Source organism: Quercus lobata, chromosome 2, assembly GCF_001633185.2.
Source record: "Quercus lobata isolate SW786 chromosome 2, ValleyOak3.0 Primary Assembly, whole genome shotgun sequence".
NCBI classification, from domain to species: Eukaryota; Viridiplantae; Streptophyta; class Magnoliopsida; order Fagales; family Fagaceae; genus Quercus; species Quercus lobata.
Window position 1 is genome coordinate 86,667,535 of NC_044905.1, and position 19,513 is coordinate 86,687,047.

The following is a 19,513-nucleotide window of genomic DNA, read 5'->3' on the forward strand; positions in this document are numbered from 1 at the left end:
TTTACTAACATGTCATCCACATACACTTCAACATTTCGCCTAATCTGAGGACGGAACATGTGATTGACCAGTTGTTGATACGTTGCTCCAGCGTTTTTCAAACCGAAGGGCATTACTTCATAACAGAACAAGCCTTGATTAGTAACGAATGATGTCTTCTCCTGGTCAACCTCATCCATCCGTATCTGGTTGTATCTTGAGAAAGCGTCCATAAAACTAAGTAGTTTGTGGCCTGCGATAGAGTCCACCAGTTGATCAATGCGTGGTAATGGATAGCTATCTTTGGGGCAAGTCTTGTTCAGATTAGTAAAATCCACACACATCCTCCACTTGCCGTTCGCCTTTTTGACCATCACTACGTTGGCCAACCAATCTGGATAGTACACCTCTCATATAAACTTTGCTGCCATCAACTTTTGAACTTCATCTTTAATAGCATTATCTCTTTCAGGAGCAAACACTCTTTTCTTTTGTCGTACTGGCTTTGAGGATGGACATACGTTCAGGCAATGGGTGATGACATTAGGATCTATTCCAGGCATATCCTCATGACCCCAAGCAAATACATCTATGTTCTTCCTCAAAAACTGGAAGAGGTCTTCTTTAATCCTTCCTTCTAGATCTGCCCTAACCCTGGTACACCTCTCAGGGTTTCTTTCGTCTAAGGAAATATCTTCCAACACTTCAATGGGTTCTACCACGACCCTCTTTTCTTCAATAGTCATGGTCTGCACTTGCTCGTCTGTGGCCAACATAGCTAAGTAACATTTTCTCGCTGCCAGTTGATCTCCCTGTACCTGTCCTACTCCATAGTCTGTTGGAAACTTGACTGATAGGTGGTAGGTGGATGTAACTGCTTTCCAACTATTTAAAGTTGGCCTCCCAACTATGGCATTATAGAAGGACAAACAATCTACCACTAGAAAATTCACGTCCTTGGTGATTTGCTGTGGGTATGCCCCCACTACCATTGGTAATGTAATAGTACCCACGGGCTGTACCTTTATTCCACCAAAACCTACTAGTGGAGAATTCACCGGACGAAGACGGTCTCATCCTAACCTCATCTGCTGAAAAGCTGAAAGATACAAAATATCTGCCGAGCTTCCATTATCAACTAGTACCCTTCTGGTTGTGTAATCAGCGATGAGTAAGGTAATGACAATAGCATCGTCATGAGGATGGTGGGTTCTTTCTGCTTCTTCTTCAGTGAACGTGATTGCCTGTTCGTCCGTGTTTCTATCTCTGGGTGGTCGTCCAGAGAGTTGGACGCTCTGCACCACCTTTAGGTATGTTTTCTTGGACTTGGACGACTGGCCTGTAGAGCTCCCTCCAATAATAACTCTGATTTCTTCGAGAGGTGGCCGTGACGACTCTTCAGCTTTTCCCTTGAGTTTTTCGTCCTTGTGGTCTCGTCCAAGGAAACTCCTTAGCTTCCCCTGCCTTATAAGATTCTCAATCTGCTGCTTTAGGTCAAAATACTCGTCCGTATCATGCCCATGGTCTCTATGGAAGCGACAATACTTATTTCTATTACGCTTATTTGGATCTCCCTTCATTTTTTCTGGCCACTTCAAGGAAGGATCATCCTTGATTTGCATTAGGATTTGATCGAGTGGCATGTTCAATGTCGTATACTGCTGACTTCGTGCTAAGGGGCTTGCCTTCCTGTCTCGATCCTTCTTGTCTTCCGTTCGTCCCTTTTTAAGACGAGGACCTTATTCTGAATGGCGAGTGGGGTTAGCATCCATTTTCCCAACTCTCTTCCTCTTCTTGGCTATGATAGCATCTTCCGCATTCATAAAATTCTGGGCTGAATGGACGAGTTCAGCCATGGTCTGAGGCTCTTGCTCATATAGCTTGTGGATGAACAAGTCAGAGTGAACCCTATTGTGGAAAGCCACTAGAAGGAGCTTGTCATCCATCTCGTCCACTGTTAAGGCTTCCCTGTTGAACCGCGTAATGAAGGACCGCAAACTTTCATTCTCCCCTTGTTCTATGGTCAGCAAACTAGACGAGGAACGCTTGTGCCTCTGTCCTCCGATGAAATTGTTGACAAATAACTTGCTTAACTCCTCGAAGGACGTTACTATGCTCGAAGGTATTTTGTCGAACCACACTCGTGCGAGTCCTTTAAGGGTAGTAGGGAAAGCTCTACACATTATTTCATCCGGAACCCCTTGAAGGTGCATAGTAGTTTTGAAGGTGGCAATGTGGTCAAACGGATCCCGCATCCCATCATATGAATCTAAGGAAGGCATCTTGACCTTGGGTGGCAAAGGGTGAGCATTGATGGAAGGCACAAAAGGGGAGTCAGTTCTGTGAACCAAGTCTTCTACAGGGTTGGTCCTCTTCATATTCTCCTTCATCTCATCCATAGTTCTTCTCATTTGGTCCATCTCCCTTTCCAAGTAAGGCACCCTCCTTGAAGGGGTACCCCTTGACTGGCTTTCAAACTCGACATTCCTCCCATCTTGACTCTGGGCCTGTCCTCCAATGTTCTCAATGCGACGCTGCCTCCTCATGTTAAGTTCTCTAACCAACTCCTGGTTCTGGCGGGTCAACTCCGCCATAGTAGCAGCCATGGATTGCACGTGTTAGACAGAAGGTGGTTGTACGGTAGGCACCGATTGACGGTCGCCTCTGCTTTCTTGAGGGCCTGGGCTAGTAGCCCTTGACCTTGTTCGGACCATTTCAGCCCTTTTGTCAGAGAAAGAAATCGCAGAATCCAACAATAGACTTCAAACGTTATTCTTTCCCTCAGACGGCACCAACTGATGAATCTTGTGATATTAGTGGACTGAACGTGCTGGGTCTCCTCTGAGTTTTTGTTTGTTTTCTCAGGATTCAGTCACAAATTCATCAAGACCTGGCATGTTCAGTCCACTGATATCATAGGATTCATCATTCACTAAGTGGTCTAATCTGGCAAAGCAATGAAACAACACATACCCACATACACATGCTACTTCAAAAGAACAAACAGTCACAAACACTAGAAACCCACACACTCTTATAAGTGAAAGTTTACAATAATAATAATAATAAATAAATAAAACATAACAAATGAATATTGATACTGTTAATCAACTCATATAACAAATCATGGAGAAGATTAGTAACGAATGATGTCTTCTCCTGGTCAACCTCGTCCATCCGTATCTGGTTGTATCTTGAGAAAGCGTCCATAAAACTAAGTAGTTTGTGGCCTGCGGTAGAGTCCACCAGTTGATCAATGCGTGGTAATGGATAGCTATCTTTGGGGCAAGTCTTGTTCAGATCAGTAAAATCCACACACATCCTCCACTTGCCGTTCACCTTTTTGACCATCACTACGTTGGCCAACCAATCTGGATAGTACACCTCTCGTATAAACTTTGCTGCCATCAACTTTTGAACTTCATCTTTAATAGCATTATCTCTTTCAGGAGCAAACACTCTTTTCTTTTGTCGTACTGGCTTTGAGGATGGACATACGTTCAGGCAATGGGTGATGACATTAGGATCTATTCCAGGCATATCCTCATGACTCCAAGCAAATACATCTATGTTCTTCCTCAAAAACTGGACGAGGTCTTCTTTAATCCTTCCTTCTAGATCTGCCCTAACCCTGGTACACCTCTCAGGGTTTCTTTCGTTTAAGGAAATATCTTCCAACACTTCAATGGGTTCTACCACGACCCTCTTTTCTTCAATAGTCATGGTCTGCACTTGCTCGTCCGTGGCCAACATAGCTAAGTAACATTTTCTCGTTGCCAGTTGATCTCCCTGTACCTGTCCTACTCCATAGTTTGTTAGAAACTTGACTGATAGGTGGTAGGTGGATGTAACTGCTTTCCAACTATTTAAAGTTGGTCTCCCAATTATGGCGTTATAGGAGGACAAACAGTCTACCACTAGAAAATTCACGTCTTTGGTGATTTGCTGTGGGTATGCCCCCACTACCATTGGTAATGTAATAGTACCCACGGGCTGTACCTTCATTCCACCAAAACCTACTAGTGGAGAATTCACTGGACGAAGACGGTCTCGTCCTAACCTCATCTGCTGAAAAGCTGAAAGATACAAAATATCTGCCGAGCTTCCATTATCAACTAGTACCCTTCTGGTTGTGTAATCAGCGATGAGTAAAGTAATGACAATAGCATCGTCATGAGGATGGTGGGTTCTTTTTGCTTCTTCTTCAGTGAACGTGATTGCCTGTTCGTCCGTGTTTCTATCTCTGGGTGGTCGTCTAGAGAGTTGGACGCTCTGCACCACCTTTAGGTATGTTTTCTTGGACTTGGACGACTTGTAACACCCCGACCCAATTTTTATAATTAAACTATATGTTTAAGTGGTTAAGTATTATTAGTATTTTAAGCCACTTACTTGCAAAAATTAATATAAAAGTATTTAATAAACATATTATTTTATAATGTCATTGAATAAGAATTTTAAAGATTATAAACAATTGAAATGACTATTTGTATTATAAATATATATTTAGCATGTACAAAACTATATTAGGTGGTTAAGTTGTGAGATATATATATATATATATATATGCAAAGTGATATTATCTTTGTAGAAAAGTAAGTGTGAATGCAATGAATTATTTTGGTAGAAAAGTAAGTGTGAATGCAAAGATTATATATATATATATATATATATATATATAAGTGTGAATGCAAGAAAATTTGGAAGAGTGGGTGTGATATTTGTTTTTCCCTAGCCATACACGTACCCCACTCCTAAAGTCAATTTGACTTATGTTTATTTTGCTGCATCTGAAGTCCAGCAGCTCACTTTCCTCTTTCTCTACTCCTTTCTCCCCTTTCTTTTTTCTTCTTTCCTCTTCCCTTCTTACACGGCAACATCTCTCTTCCTTTCTCACCAAAAATTCTAGTTTCTTTAAAGAAGGAATTAAACAATTAGCCTTAAGGTTTCATCTTCAAAGTGTGTGGGTAAGTAATTAAACCTCATCTGATTTTGTGTATTTGGATAGTATAATTGTTTGCTTACTTTCCCTCTTTGTTCTCTACTCTGATTTTGGAAGCTGAATTGGTGATGCTGTTTTAGCTACTGGAAATATTGATGATATTTGGTCTATTGAATGCTTATTAGGGTATTTTAATATGTATATTATAGGAATAAAAATACTCAAATTAAATTAAGACCTATTGCTATTTGTTGATGATTTTGTAAGATTATGTACTGGAGCTGTCTCTGTGACAGATTTGATGCTTACTACAAGAAAATTATGTATTAAATTGTATATAGTGAATTTGAATGCTAGGGATAATTCCTATGAAACCTAAGACACTTGTGGTTGTTATTGAATTGATCTCACAGCATTTGGACGAACATAAAAATAATGGTTTAATTTATAAGTTGCATGAATTTCTGACAGGACAGATTTGAGTATGCCGTCTTGCGTGATTTTTAGTAAATCATGGGTTTATGCTTTGACTCCGAAATTTTTATGGTTTATACTGGACATACAGGGGAGTAGTTCTGTAAATTTTCATGACAATTGGATGTGTTTGAGCAGCCCGTTTGTATTTTACAAATGGAGCCTATGCTGCTGGAATAGAACAGTGAATAGCAAGGGACATGTCTAACTTTGTGGATTTAATTATCAAGTTAGGGTGAATGTTTTGAGCTATAATTTAATATGCTTGTCTTTTGGTATGTCTCGATCATAGATTAATTTTGTGTAACTTGTTTTGAGGTTTAGTACCCAAAGGAAGGGGTTGTAAACCATGAGACGGTTGTATGTATAAAGCTGTTTTGCCCGACGTGTTGTATGTTATCATATGAATGTATATAGTTACATGATCATGCTCAAAAGATTTTATATTTATGCATGCATTATTGCCCTGACCTTAAAGCACCTTTTGAAATAAAGTTAGCTCTTTTAGAGATATGAGATTAATATAAGAATGTTGGTTTCTCTAGGATTTTGTACTTGTTGTTGATGAATGTATTTTTGTTTGTGGGAACCTCGTTGAGGTGGGATTAGGATTTCCTTAATTCTAAGAAATAGGCTTTGAGTTGATTGTGTAAGTCTATGACAAGGAAATTATAGATAGTAATAAGCTTCGATTTATGGTTTAGGTGTTACCAGTATCCAAGTCTAAGCTCCTTCGACTTTAGGCTCTCGGTTCCTCTGCTTTCAGGTAAGGGATAAGTTATATGAGCATTTGGTAAGTCATGAGGTTATTTTAAAGTATGTTATGCATTAAAATGTTTTTGATTAGAGATATGGCATGTAATCATTATTCTGACAATGATATGTTCGTGAGCTTTCGAAAAACTTACGTATATGATTTAAGCATATTGATGCTATTATTGATTCCAAGAACATGATGTTTAATGAAAAGAATGGAAATGCTATTATTATGAAATGTTATGCAAAATAAGAAATTTCAGTATGATGTAAAGTATGAAATGTTTTCGGGTTATGTCCTCTGATAATTTGAACTCAGCCAGTAGGGGTTAATTATTGGCTTTCCATGGAAATATGTTATCTGTTTGGCCATTTAAAGTGGAGGAAATGGGGCTGCCCGTAACTCTAGGCCATTTAAAGTAGAGGAAATGGGGTTGCCCGTAACTCTAATCTGACTAAGGCCTTCTCCCCAATGTGTACGGACGGCGGGGAGGAACAAAACCTGGAGGAGATGTGCCATCAGGCCTTTCAAAGGGGACAATATCATGCACATGAGGTTTTCCAAATGTGATGAGGCCTTCTCTGTACAGCTTATCAGACATGGACTAACCAATATGTTATGAACAGCTATGTTATGTTATTAATCATGAGAGAATTATTTTGTTTAAATGCATTGTGAAAAGTGAAAGCTCTCATGGCAAGAAGAAGTTTCTAATGAAAAGAAAAGCTGTTCATTAAAGATAAAAGTTTCTGAAGTTCTGTTATGCTATAAAAGTAAAGTTTCTGATAAAAGTACAAGTTTATGTTTAAAAGTATCAGATATCTGTTTTTATGAAACGTTAAGTTTCTGATCATGAAAGTTATAGTATTCTATGAGAAGAGGTTTATAAAGAAAGGTTTTCTTATTGGGTCAAGATGTTTCTAGTTTAATACAAAGTTGCCGAATAATTGATTTACGTTAAAATGATTATTTTGTAATGAGAATATATGTGGTGACTTTGTAGAAAATGATAGAAGTTTAATCCGAAAGGTTTTGGTAATATCAAGCTGATAAGAAAAGGGAGAACAATTATTTTCCTATGAAAAGCGTATAAGTTATTATTCTGAATAGTATAAAATACTATGCATGGAAAGCTGTTCTCCTATTTGATTATGCATAGAATGAAATGATTTGATTTACATGCATCCTTATTGAATTCTCATATATCTTACCTTTACTGAGCTGTGTAGCTCATCCCTTCCACTCTTTCAGTTAGCAGGTTTTATTTTGGAGCAGAGGGAGCCTTAGTCGAGTTTTGGAAGGAGCTAGTTTAGTTTTATTTGTATAGATCCTAAATTAGCAATTTTATGTTTAGCTTTGTAGTATCTTGTATTTTAGGATCTAAAGAAAGTTGTGTACCTTAAAGTATTAAGAGATGTATTATGTGAATTTCCGAATTTGAACAATTGGTGGATTATGTTATTCTTTGGAGTACAATGTAGATGCTCTGAATGTCAAGTCAAAGGTTATATAATTTAAGTAAAGAAACAAGGATTGAAAAGAAAAGGAAAGCTTTTGGTAAAAGTTTGGTAAAAGTTAAGTGGTTCTTGTTAATATCAGGTTTAGGCTTGATATTAGCATGCCGGTCATGGTCACAAATCTGAGTATCGGGTTTGGGGCGTGACACGACTGGCCTGTAGAGCTCCCTCCAATAATAACTCTGATTTCTTCGAGAGGTGGCCGTGACGACTCTTCAGCTTTTCCCTTGAGTTTTTCGTCCTTGTGGTCTCGTCCAAGGAAACTCCTTAGCTTCCTCTGCCTTATAAGATTCTCAATCTGCTGCTTTAGGTCAAAATACTCGTCCGTATCATGCCCATGGTCTCTATGGAAGCGACAATACTTATTTCTATTACGCTTATTTGGATCTCCCTTCATTTTTTCTGGCCACTTCAAGGAAGGATCATCCTTGATTTGCATTAGGATTTGATCGAATGGCATGTTCAATGTCGTATACTGCTGACTTCGTGCTGAGGGGCCTGCCTTCCTGTCTCGATCCTTCTTGTCTTCCGTTCGTCCCTTTTTAAGACGAGGACCTTATTCTGAATGGCGAGTGGGGTTAGCATCCATTTTCTCAACTCTCTTCCTCTTCTTGGCTATGATAGCATCTTCTGCATTCATAAAATTCTGGGTTGAATGGACGAGTTCAGCCATGGTCTGAGGCTCTTGCTCATATAGCTTGTGGATGAACAAGTCAGAGTGAACCCTATTGTGGAAAGCCGCTAGAAGGAGCTTGTCATCCATCTCGTCCACTGCTAAGGCTTCCCTGTTGAACTGCGTAATGAAGGACCGCAAACTTTCATTCTCCCCTTGTTCTATGGTCAGCAAACTAGACGAGGAACGCTTGTGCCTCTGTCCTCCGATGAAATTGTTGACAAATAACTTGCTTAACTCCTCGAAGGACGTTACTATGCTCGAAGGTATTTTGCTGAACCACACTCGTGCGAGTCCTTTAAGGGTAGTACGGAAAGCTCTACACATTATTTCATCCGGAACCCCTTGAAGGTGCATAGTAGTTTTGAAGGTGGCAATGTGGTCAAACGGATCCCGCATCCCATCATATGAATCTAAGGAAGGCATCTTGACCTTGGGTGGCAAAGGGTGAGCATTGATGGAAGGCACAAAAGGGGAGTCAGTTCTGTGAACCAAGTCTTCTACAGGGTTGGTCCTCTTCATATTCTCCTTCATCTCATCCATAGTTCTTCTCATTTGGTCCATCTCCCTTTCCAAGTAAGGCACCCTCCTTGAAGGGGTACCCCTTGACTGGCTTTCAAACTCGACATTCCTCCCATCTTGACTCTGGGCCTGTCCTCCAATGTTCTCAACGCGACGCTGCCTCCTCATGTTAAGTTCTCTAACCAACTCCTGGTTCTGGCGGGTCAACTCCGCCATAGTAGCAGCCATGGATTGCACGTGTTAGACAGAAGGTGGTTGTACGGTAGGCACCGATTGACGGTCGCCTCTGCTTTCTTGAGGGCCTGGGCTAGTAGCCCTTGACCTTGTTCGGACCATTTCAGCCCTTTTGTCAGAGATAGAAATCGCAAAATCCAACAATAGACTTCAAACGTTATTCTTTCCCACAGGCGGCGCCAACTGATGAATCTTGTGATATTAGTGGACTGAACGTACTGGGTCTCCTCTGAGTTTTTGTTTGTTTTCTCAGGATTCAGTCACAAATTCATCAAGACCCGGCACGTTCAATCCACTGATATCATAGGATTCATCATTCACTAAGTGGTCTAATCTGGCAAAGCAATGAAACAACACATACCCACATACACATGCTACTTCAAAAGAACAAACAGTCACAAACACTAGAAACCCACACACTCTTATAAGCGAAAGTTTACAATAATAATAATAAAAAATAAATAAAACATAACAAATGAATATTGATACTGTTAATCAACTCATATAACAAATCATGGAGAAGATTAAAGATTCCTCTCCCCCCCCCCCCATACCCATAGAAAAATCGACATTAATCCTTTGAAATAAATGCATATATCTACCTTTTCAAATGGGTAGCCCTGAAAAACCAACAAAGAAAAAGGGATACAAAACAATGGCAATGAAACTAGGTTTCATCGTTTGATCCTTACCTTTAACAATATCAAAGAGATTCTGATCATCTCAAGAAACCTTCACTGGATAGTAAGTCGAAGAGGTGCTAAAGGAGAACGACAAAAAGAACGCAAGAAGAAGCAATCTGGTTTTTTGAAAAGAACTGAAGAAGCAATTGGCAAGAAACTCAGAGAAGGATAGAGAGAACGGCATGAAAGGAACAATCTAAATTTTATTTTAGGTTTATATATCTAACCCATTAAAATAAAATGAACCATCGGGATTAAAACTCCACCAAATTTATGGTCATGATTTGTGTGGGTACCGTACCCCCTAAAAAAATAGGGGTACCGTAGAATGACCCATATATATATATTTATTTATTTATTTATTTATTTATTTATATAATTTACTTATAGTGTCATGTTAACAAGTACCCTTAAAGTAATTATTAATAAACTATTTTAGAAATGTTTTAACACCACTTTTAGGGAAATATAAAAAGGAGTAAAAAATTTAATTTTTATCTTTGCCCACAAATTTTTTTTATAAATATATTATAAACTAATGTCTTTAGGACTTCCATTAACTTTTTCCTTTACTTAATACTTTAGTTAATTTTATCTAGAATTTATTAAGTCATTTAAAGTTTGATCTTTCCCTCCAAAGTCTTGAGCGTAATTTTAATTTCTTTGATAATTTTATTTTTTGTTGGAATTTAAACTATCCTAAACTATTTAATTTGAATGAAATCCTATACTATCTTATTAGAATGAAATGAAATTCATGTTTTCATATTTTTCATGATTTATTTTATCAAAATTAATCGAAATCCTGAAGAGCTAAACACCAAAAATAAAGGAAGTTGTACAAAAGAAGAAAGAAAAAAAATGATAAAGCTTTCTTTCCAATGTGCTATGGATCAACATACATTTGCCTCTATTCAAGTACAAATCCAAAATGCAAGAACGCATATGAGCACATAGAAGAAAACTGAATTCTCTATTTGAAGGAATATGGTGTACGGCACTACATTAGGGTGTACACTCATTCAAAGTGGAGTACACCTCTCAATCTAGGAATATGATGTACCCCACTACATTATGGTGGTCACTTGTTCAAAGTGGAGTACACCTCTCGATCTAGGCGTACATAGCTTTGGGCATAAACTCCAAGGGACAAAGAAATTGCAATTCTTATCAATTTGAACCTTTACATTACGGGATTTGTGTGCAGTGGACATGTTCATGCTAAAAGTGAATAATAGGAAAATAAAGTGAAGCAACCAACCAAATCATCCGAAGCATGTGATTTCATAAGAAATTATACAACTAAGGAGGAAAGTAAAGGGTTATGGAATAGAGCCATGAACATCCTTCGTTAGCATCGTGTTGTGATCAACTAGTTGGTCCCTTGGTCACTTGATTCCTCAACTTAATGTTCAAGGCACAACAAGAAATTTGGCCTTTGGCAATGACTCTTACTGCTTTAAATATCATCACTAATGTTATTAGCAATGATATTTGTCTTTTCTAATTGCTGTTGGAAATGCCCCATCAAGAGAGGATTTTTAGCATTACTGTCGTCGCTAATGCATTACTATTAAGCATTAACATCAGTATGTGTAAAGTCTTGCAAAATGGAAAAAGTTGCTCATTTTACACATTTTGAGCAAAAAAACACCCACATCAGTGGGTGTAAAATTGGGCATTTATGCACAATTGCTACAGTAACCGTGCATATATACATAGTTCCTATAGCTCTTCTATCTATTATTTTATGTTTTTTTCTCTCTCCTCTCCCTTGCCTTGTCAGACTCTCTCTCACCCACTCTTCAATGCTAAGAAGAAGAGGAAGAAGAAGAAGAGGAAAAAGAATCAGCCGACCATCACAACTAACCAACCACTCCCACCACCACCACCACCACCACCACCACCAACCCATTACAACATCAATTTAATCCAAACACAATCAACCCAAAATTAATGAATATCATCACAAACCCAACTTAAAATCAACACTCAAAATAAAACACAACAGAAAACCCATTTGGCAAAATTCAAATCAACCCAAAACCCAAGCTTGCCACCGCCATGAGAGAAAGAGTGTGAGCGTATTGAGCCATGGAAGCTTGGTAGAGAGTGTTTTTTTTTTTTTTTTTTTTTTTTTTTTTTTTTTTTTCAGATTTGAAGAGAGCACTGATTTGATAGAGAAAGAGAGGGGGAGAAAGAGAAAGATTTTTTTTTAGAAATGAAAAACAAGAAGAAGAAAGAAAGAATAGCAAAAGAAAAAGAAGAAAGAAAGAAGATGCTGAAGAAGAAAAACGTAGAAGAAGAAAGAAGGAGAAGAAGAAATAAGCAAGTAGAAAGAAGAAGGAGAAAAAGAAAGAGAGAGAGTGTTTCAAAGAAGTAAGGTAGGGTGGTGGGGCCGGGTAAGGGAAATAATAATAAAAAGGTGAAAAAGTATTATTTTAATAAAAGAGGGTTTATTATAGATAATCTGATGCGGGTGTTTTTACAAATTGATCGTGTAAAATAAAAAAAAAGTAGGTTTTTATTGTAAAATAGAAGGAAACTTTTGCACATACTGATGTTAATGCTCTTAGCAACGATATTGTGGTAATTGTCGACGCACATAGCGTAGGAAACTAAATGGACGAGTCATCATTAATATGTAATTATTACCAACGACAAAGATCTTATCACTAGAACAAACATGAGCTTTTTCAACATATTTTTATCCACGGTCACTAAAAAATGTTGATAAAAGCCTTTAGTTTCTACATTTACACTTAACTGTTGAAAAATTCACATATATATTTCTATAGTTGCCATAACTATTGAAATAAGTGGTGATAAATTCACATATATATATATATATATATATATTTCCACAGTTGACATAATTGTTGAAATAAGTGGTACATAAGTGGTGAGAAATTCATTTACTAAGTGATTAAATAGTGCTAATTTATATCAACAGTTGGATGAATGTTGAAAAAAAAGAAATTAACTATTTTTTATCAACAGGTTATAAATGTGGAAAATAAAAACACGGAGCTTTTGTAGCTTTTATATATTTTACCTACAATCACTCCCTCTCTCTCTCTCTCTCTCTCTCTCTCTTGCTCTATATATCTCATTCTCACTCTCTTTATCGCACTTTCTCTCTCTCATAGGTCAATTTTCTTGTTATTTTCTAGGCAACCAAACAGAATTCAATCGCTCCCTCTCTCTTGCTCTATTTCTCGTTTTCGCTCCTCATAGATTTGGGCGGTTGATTTTCCTATTATTTTCTAGGCAACCAAACGAATTCTCGACTCAAAGTTTCGATTATTCTCCCTCCAATTAGGTATCTATTCTATTTCTCTTGACTTCGCTATTCTAAAAACTTATTTATCATCAGTTTGTTTTTTCTTAGACTCGAATTTTGTCCATTCTTTGTTATTCACTTGAAAGATTTTAAACTTCTGTGGTTTTTGTTCTTGACTTTGAAATGCCATGTCAAAATTGAATTTGTGGTTATGTATTGCGTGCTTTCAATGTGATTGCAGGTGCATTGGAAGTTCAGCTCAATGAATGGTCAAGGAGAGGTCAAATTTCACTATTTGTGGGATTGAAAGCTAGAACGTGTGTGAGTTCAAATCACAAGTGCTTGGTAAGTTCTTTAGCTAAGCTTCATGCTTTATGTGGTATCAAAGTCCATTGTTATGCTTTTGTGGTTCTCTTCGCTTGTCTAGAAGTGGATTTGGATAATTTGCTTTACATTAGGGTCGGTGGGTTTGGGTTGCTTTTTTTTATTTTCATTGTAGATTACGCTCGAGTAGGTCTGAATTATTTTAATCTTTGACACAATTAATCAATTAATTCACTCTGTCTGTATCGAGTGGGTTTGAATTATTTTGCAATTGATTTTTCAGTTATGGATCTTGTGCAACACCTCAAGACTTTGAAATCTACGCTCACAATGCTTCTTTCGAGGATCCACTCATGTGTGCTAATGGGTAGGTATTGGCTTAAATTAGTTAATATTGAAAAAAATATGAGCTCAATGATTTATAAACCAAAACTATGCTATTCAATGGATAATCATTTCCTCAGATTAAAAAATTAATGTGTTGAAAATTCAATGGCACCTTTAAGTGTATGTATCAATATAGCTAGTAATTGTGAAATATTTCTAAAAGATAGAACAATTTTATAAAAAGATCACCTCCTAGTCAGATTGAAATTAAAGACACCTAAGTCACCATAGTTGAACCTTTTCCATTTGTGCAATAAGTTTGTTACTCTTCATTTTAATAGATCTGGCCTTTGTTTTCCATTTGGTTCCTTTGAAGTGTCTTTGCTGTTGAATGGAACGGTATGCCATGTTGTTGGAAATTTTAGGGAGCTTTAGTTATTTTTATGTATTGCAATAAAAATATGTTGTCACATTGGTATGTTTACTGGAAAATGGCATCTTGAACACTATGTAATATGCTTTTCAACATATTAATAGTGCCAAAATTGTTATATTAGTTTTCTTAAATCGTTGTGTTGCTGTCATAAGTTTTTTCAGTTTTTGACACTATTTGCACTAGTAGTTTTGTCCAATAAATTAGAACCTTTAATTAAAATGAGGGATGCGGTTAGCTGTTGGTACTATGGAAAGGATTCTTTGTTTTGTTTTTTTTTTTTTTTTTGGAAGACAATTTAGAACATTTTCTTCTTTCAATGCTTGTGTTGGGAAAATAGATGATAGAACATTTTGTTCAAGCAAAATGACTTTCATAGGTTTTCAATACACATTGATATTATTTTGAAATTGTGTCTATGTCAATCATTACTGTCACCATTGATTTGATGATTTCTACTATGGTGCAACATTTCCAATCATACAACATAGGCCCAATAATTTTTTGTTTTTTTGTTGGAGGTGCTATTGCCCAAATTATTTGTGTTTTTATGATGCAGCACTTTGAAGGTGAAACTCTTGAGCGGTTTCTAGTTGGAGGTCATATTACCAGTTGGTGCATGGATCTTGTTTCTAGCAAAAATTTTCTCATCATTTTGCAATCAATATTCTATCAAAGCTATATGGAAAAATAGATCGTTACTTCCAAATTGTTTGAATAAGTTGCTTCTTTGTAAAATTTTCACTTTCAGTCTATTATTGAACTATTTCTGTAGGAATTATGTGACAATTAAAACACAGATCCCAATCTTTTACCCCAAATAATTTAAATAAATGCATTTAAGATATGAAGGATTCTTATTTTAATATATCGAAAGCCCTTTTTCACTCTTTCACATGCTAAGGGATTAAAAGAATAATTTGCTCCAAAGCCTATACTATTTTTACTACTAGAATTCAATTCTCTATGATGTTTTGGAGGTTTATATTTTCTGAAAAAAAGAAAAAGATAATGAGCCATGTCTCAATTTCCAGTCAATATTTGATGTATTGCAAAGGATTCATCAAAATTCTTCTTATTCTTATGGATTTATTAAAATTCTTCTTATTCTTATCGACAAGTACTGAACATTTTACTTGGTATCATTGATTAATCTGATGCTTACTTCTATGAAGTAGTCTGTCTTACATAATTTATATTTATTGATTTTGCAAGATGAAGCAGATAAAATCAACATTCTACTCACTTTTCAAGGTTTGATTTTTATGTCTGTATTGGTTATTGTTTTGCATATTCTCCCCTTTATACATTAGCTTGCCACCCTTTTAATTTGGATATCATATATGTGAGTTGTGATAAAGGTGTTATGATATAATCTTTGAACTAGAAGGTTGGAGATGTCAGCTTCTCAAGCCATGCTTTGATGGTCTGAGATACTCTTTTATGTGCTTCCTGCTTGGCCTACCCTAATTCCCAAACAAGTATAGTCAAACATTTTATTTTAATAGTTGTTTCAGTACTGGGGGCATTCAAAAGTGATTTGGTATTGATCTTTGCCACAATTTTGCAAGTTATAAAAATTATTGTGAAAAAAAGTTATGCTCTTAGCCTAACTCATTCCTAAATAGCTTTTTTGAAGTTAAATTGTTAGTCTTCATTGCCAATATGCACTACGAAATGTTAAATGCTATTGTCTTAATGGTTTATTTATTGTTTGAACATTACAAATGGTTTATGCATATCAACTGTAAACTCTTTTTCTTGCTTCCTTAGTCACAAATGCTAGGCACTCTTCCATTATTAATACTAAACAACTTTTGACACCACTCACTGTAAAGTAGGTTTAGGTAATTAGGTAATGACTGCCTTAACACTTTTTAAGGCTGTGGAGGGACGAGGGTGGAATGGGACCATCTGAATTTACATAAAGGAGAGCCATTTTTTTTTTTCCAAGATGAAACTTTTTTCTTTATTTTATTTTATTTTTTACTTTGGGCATGCAGCACTTGGAATAACACCTGCCTCTATTGTGTTTAATTTTTTATATTTCTTTTTATATGGAATTGAGTTTTTGACAACACCCCCTCCTGAGGGAATAGGACCCTCTGGATTTACATTAAGGAGATGAATCAGAGCAATGGAGATGATTTGAAAACACCCAAGGTTCGTGCATATAATGATTTCAATCTATATTATTGATTGTCTACAATTGAATTTTTCTAAAGTACAGAGAACAATTGTGCTATCATGATCATGGGACTTGTATTTTTATAGGTTCAAATGAATGTGATATCATGGGACTTGTATTTTTAGAGGTTTTGAAGAATTCTTTCGTGTGAAAATGATTCAGTTTTGTGCTTCAGGAAATTAGCCTTGGAATTATTGGAAACCTTGCCTGCCATGAAGCTCTGTTGAAGCATATAGTTTCTACAAATGGATTGATTGAGATATTTGTGGATCAACTATTCTTAGAAGATTCTCAGTGCCTTTGTGAAGCTTGCTGGTAATATTTCTTTTTTATTTGTTGAAAGGAAATACTCATTTTCTTGAAATATTTTTTCTTTCTCATCCTCCCCCATGTAAAGTGTCTATGTTTGACACTTCTTGCTTGTTGCATCACTCGTGTCATAGAGATTTCATATGTCCAACTATACACATTATACTTCTTTCCATATTGTGAATTTAGTGATGATGCTCAAGTTATTAATCATACCTTGTAATATTGTAGGGCAGTGTCTTATATAGATCTGCACATAAATATTTTGTTTGTTTCATACTTCTCCTATGGTTAATATTTTGATGCAGGTTGTTAACTTTGGGTATTCAAAGTAGTGAATGCATTACATGGGCTAAAGCATTGTAGTTTGAACATGTTATATACTATATTTTATGGATTGTGGAAAATACCCTAAATCTCCAGCTTATTGAAAAGGTAACAAGCTTTCAGCTCAAGGAAATGCCTTTAATTTTTAATGATCAACTCTCATTTTGATTGGTGCTTGTGGTGATGTTTCGTGGTAGTGAGTACCAATCTCAAAGAAAGTGAACAACATTGAGTTCCAGTTGTAGCAATAAGAATATGAAACCAACTATGGAGTTGATAGATCCTTTATAAAACTCATTTTAGGGGCTGGGGCTTCATGCTTCCAAAGAGGGCTAATTGGCTGAATAATTTTAGGAATGAAGAAATGTTTTAGTTTTAGAAAGATTTTGGTTATAATAACTATTTAAATGATTTAATATGATTTATAATAAAAATAAAAATAAAAATAAAAATAAAAATAAAACAGAGAAAGATAATCTTTCTAAAAGAGCTTATAGAATGGAAGTCTACTAACTTGGCAAGAGGGCTGGCTTATTGAATGGATTGTTGACAAAAGGAATTTAATACTCAGCACTGTTCAACTCGACTAAGCTTCGATTGCAGTGAAATAAACTCTAGGAATGTTGGAAAAAACTTTAGTAAAAGTTTTTCTTAAAAGAGATACTTTTACCTTTTAGAAAGGGTTAAATTTATTGTAGTCTTCTTGGCCTAAAATGTAGTCTTAGTACTTTTATTCACCAGTTATTGTTTCATTCAAACTCAATAAGCAATTAGAACCTTTTTGTTTTTGAAAATGTTTTTGGTAGTATACAATCAGGGTTTATAATATTCTCTGATTTTATTATTTTAAAATTTTTTGAATTCTTGTACTTGCGAAAAAAGGAAATTCTTGAATTCTTGTGTCTATTAAAGTTTGTGAGCTTTTTATAAGATTGTCAAAAAGACTTTTATCTTTGGTGTTATAAGTATTTCACTCCATATGATGTCTAATCAGAGACGATTAAAACAATATTATTTGTAAATTACAACAGAGAAAAATTAATTAACATTTGAATTCAGCTTGGAAAGTTACTGATTAGATAAAACTTCTCTGGGGATGATTAGAAAAAGCTAGCTCTTCTAGATTTATTTATTTTGGGTTAAATTATAAAACTATAATTTGAGACCTCATAAAGACTTTAAATATTCCCTTTTAATTGCTTTAGGAATTAATGCTTTAGAGTGATAAATATTGCTTAAGTATACAATAAGTAAATGCTTTATTACTGAATTGAAAATAATTCATCTAGAAATCTTAAACTTACTTTTCGTTTGCTAAAGAGGCTTCCCTTTCTGAACAGAGTGTTGGACTATTATTAGCCATCATTGAAAGTCAGCTGGAAGTTTTGCATGTACTTCTTCCGCCTTTGATGAAACTAGGTTTACCAAGTTTATTGGTTAATCTCTTGACTTTTGAGATGAGCAAATTAATGAGTGAAAGAATACCTAAAAGGTACGGCTTCACTCTGTTTTCAATTAGGTGATGCAATATGAATTTGGAAGACTAATTCACTTCATAAATGCAATAAAATGGGACATTTATGATTTACTATCTTGTTTAGCTATTACGCATTATATACTAGACTAGTAAAACAAAGTAACAATCATATGCTACATGAATCGGGTGTACCGAATGGCAGTAATCTTTGGAAGAGGCATATTTCAGTGCTTGAGTGGTGCTTTATGTGTAAAAGGTGTGGGAAATCGATGGATCACCTTCTTCTTCATTGTCCTATAGCATATGAGTTGTGGTCTATGATTTTTTGTTTGTTTGGTATACATTGGGTTATGCCATATAAAGTTAGTAAATTGCTTGCTTTTAATATTTTTACCTTTGAGCCTTGACATTTTGATCCACACAGTTAATAAAATTTAGGTAGCTCATCACTTAAGTCTTACCCAATTTTATGTGCTTTATAGGTTGTCTTTGATGCACCCAATGGTGTAATATCTACAATGAAACCTGGAGCAAATTGGGTGGTGATGCACGTGTTAAAGTGGATGTATGTGCCTTATGGAGTAAGGAAAATATTGGAGGGATGGGGTTGTCCTCTACGTGGAAGTACATGAAGAAAGGATGCATCATCATTTTTTTCAATGATACTAGCATTTGTCATCGGCCTGGCCTTCTTGTTGGGAAGTGGCACTTCTTCATATATCTGTTACTCGAGGATAATTGATGGAGCACAGTGGTTTTCAATTTTTTTTTTCTTTTAATTAGCCATTTTGAAAACTTGGAACCATTTGAATACTTAAAAATTAGGCTGGTGCTTTGGTTTTTATATGAGAATGGAGTTTAATTTGGAATTGCACAATTGTGTTTATGTTTATATTTTGAATCAGGTTATTAAATTTGGATCAAGTGAAGGATTGCATCCAAATTAGGTTTTTTTTTTTTTTTTTTTTTTTTTTTTTGAACTTATTTCAACCGTTTCAAACTATTGAAATTTATCTCAAGACAACATATATTTCAACAGTTTTTAATAATATTTCGACATTTAA

The 19,513-nt window shown here is 35.7% G+C and overlaps 1 protein-coding gene and 1 long non-coding RNA gene across 7 annotated transcripts; one reads left to right on the forward strand and one right to left on the reverse strand.

The window, feature by feature from the left end:
• Positions 1-1,052: 1,052 nt before the first annotated feature.
• LOC115973260 lies at positions 1,053-1,559 on the reverse strand. The gene has a single exon (XM_031093516.1). It carries the CDS (start codon positions 1,557-1,559, stop codon positions 1,053-1,055), a length of 507 nt encoding a protein of 168 aa, XP_030949376.1.
• Positions 1,560-12,855: 11,296 nt separating this feature from the next.
• LOC115977001 lies at positions 12,856-19,326 on the forward strand. 6 transcript variants are annotated; one of them, XR_004088473.1, is made up of 8 exons: positions 12,856-13,103; positions 13,306-13,409; positions 13,672-13,755; positions 14,708-16,311; positions 16,512-16,651; positions 16,954-17,080; positions 18,313-18,464; positions 18,932-19,326. It is a non-coding gene; the product is annotated as an uncharacterized LOC115977001 (long non-coding RNA). The 6 variants fall into 6 exon arrangements; XR_004088476.1 differs by lacking the exon at positions 18,313-18,464; XR_004088475.1 differs by lacking the exon at positions 16,954-17,080.
• The last annotated feature ends 187 nt before the right edge of the window (positions 19,327-19,513 follow it).

What these genes read in the sequence shown, in the direction of transcription:
- LOC115973260 (XM_031093516.1), bottom strand. Translation starts at nt 1,559, where the DNA reads ATGAAGGGAGATCCAAATAAGCGTAATAGAAATAAGTATTGTCGCTTC.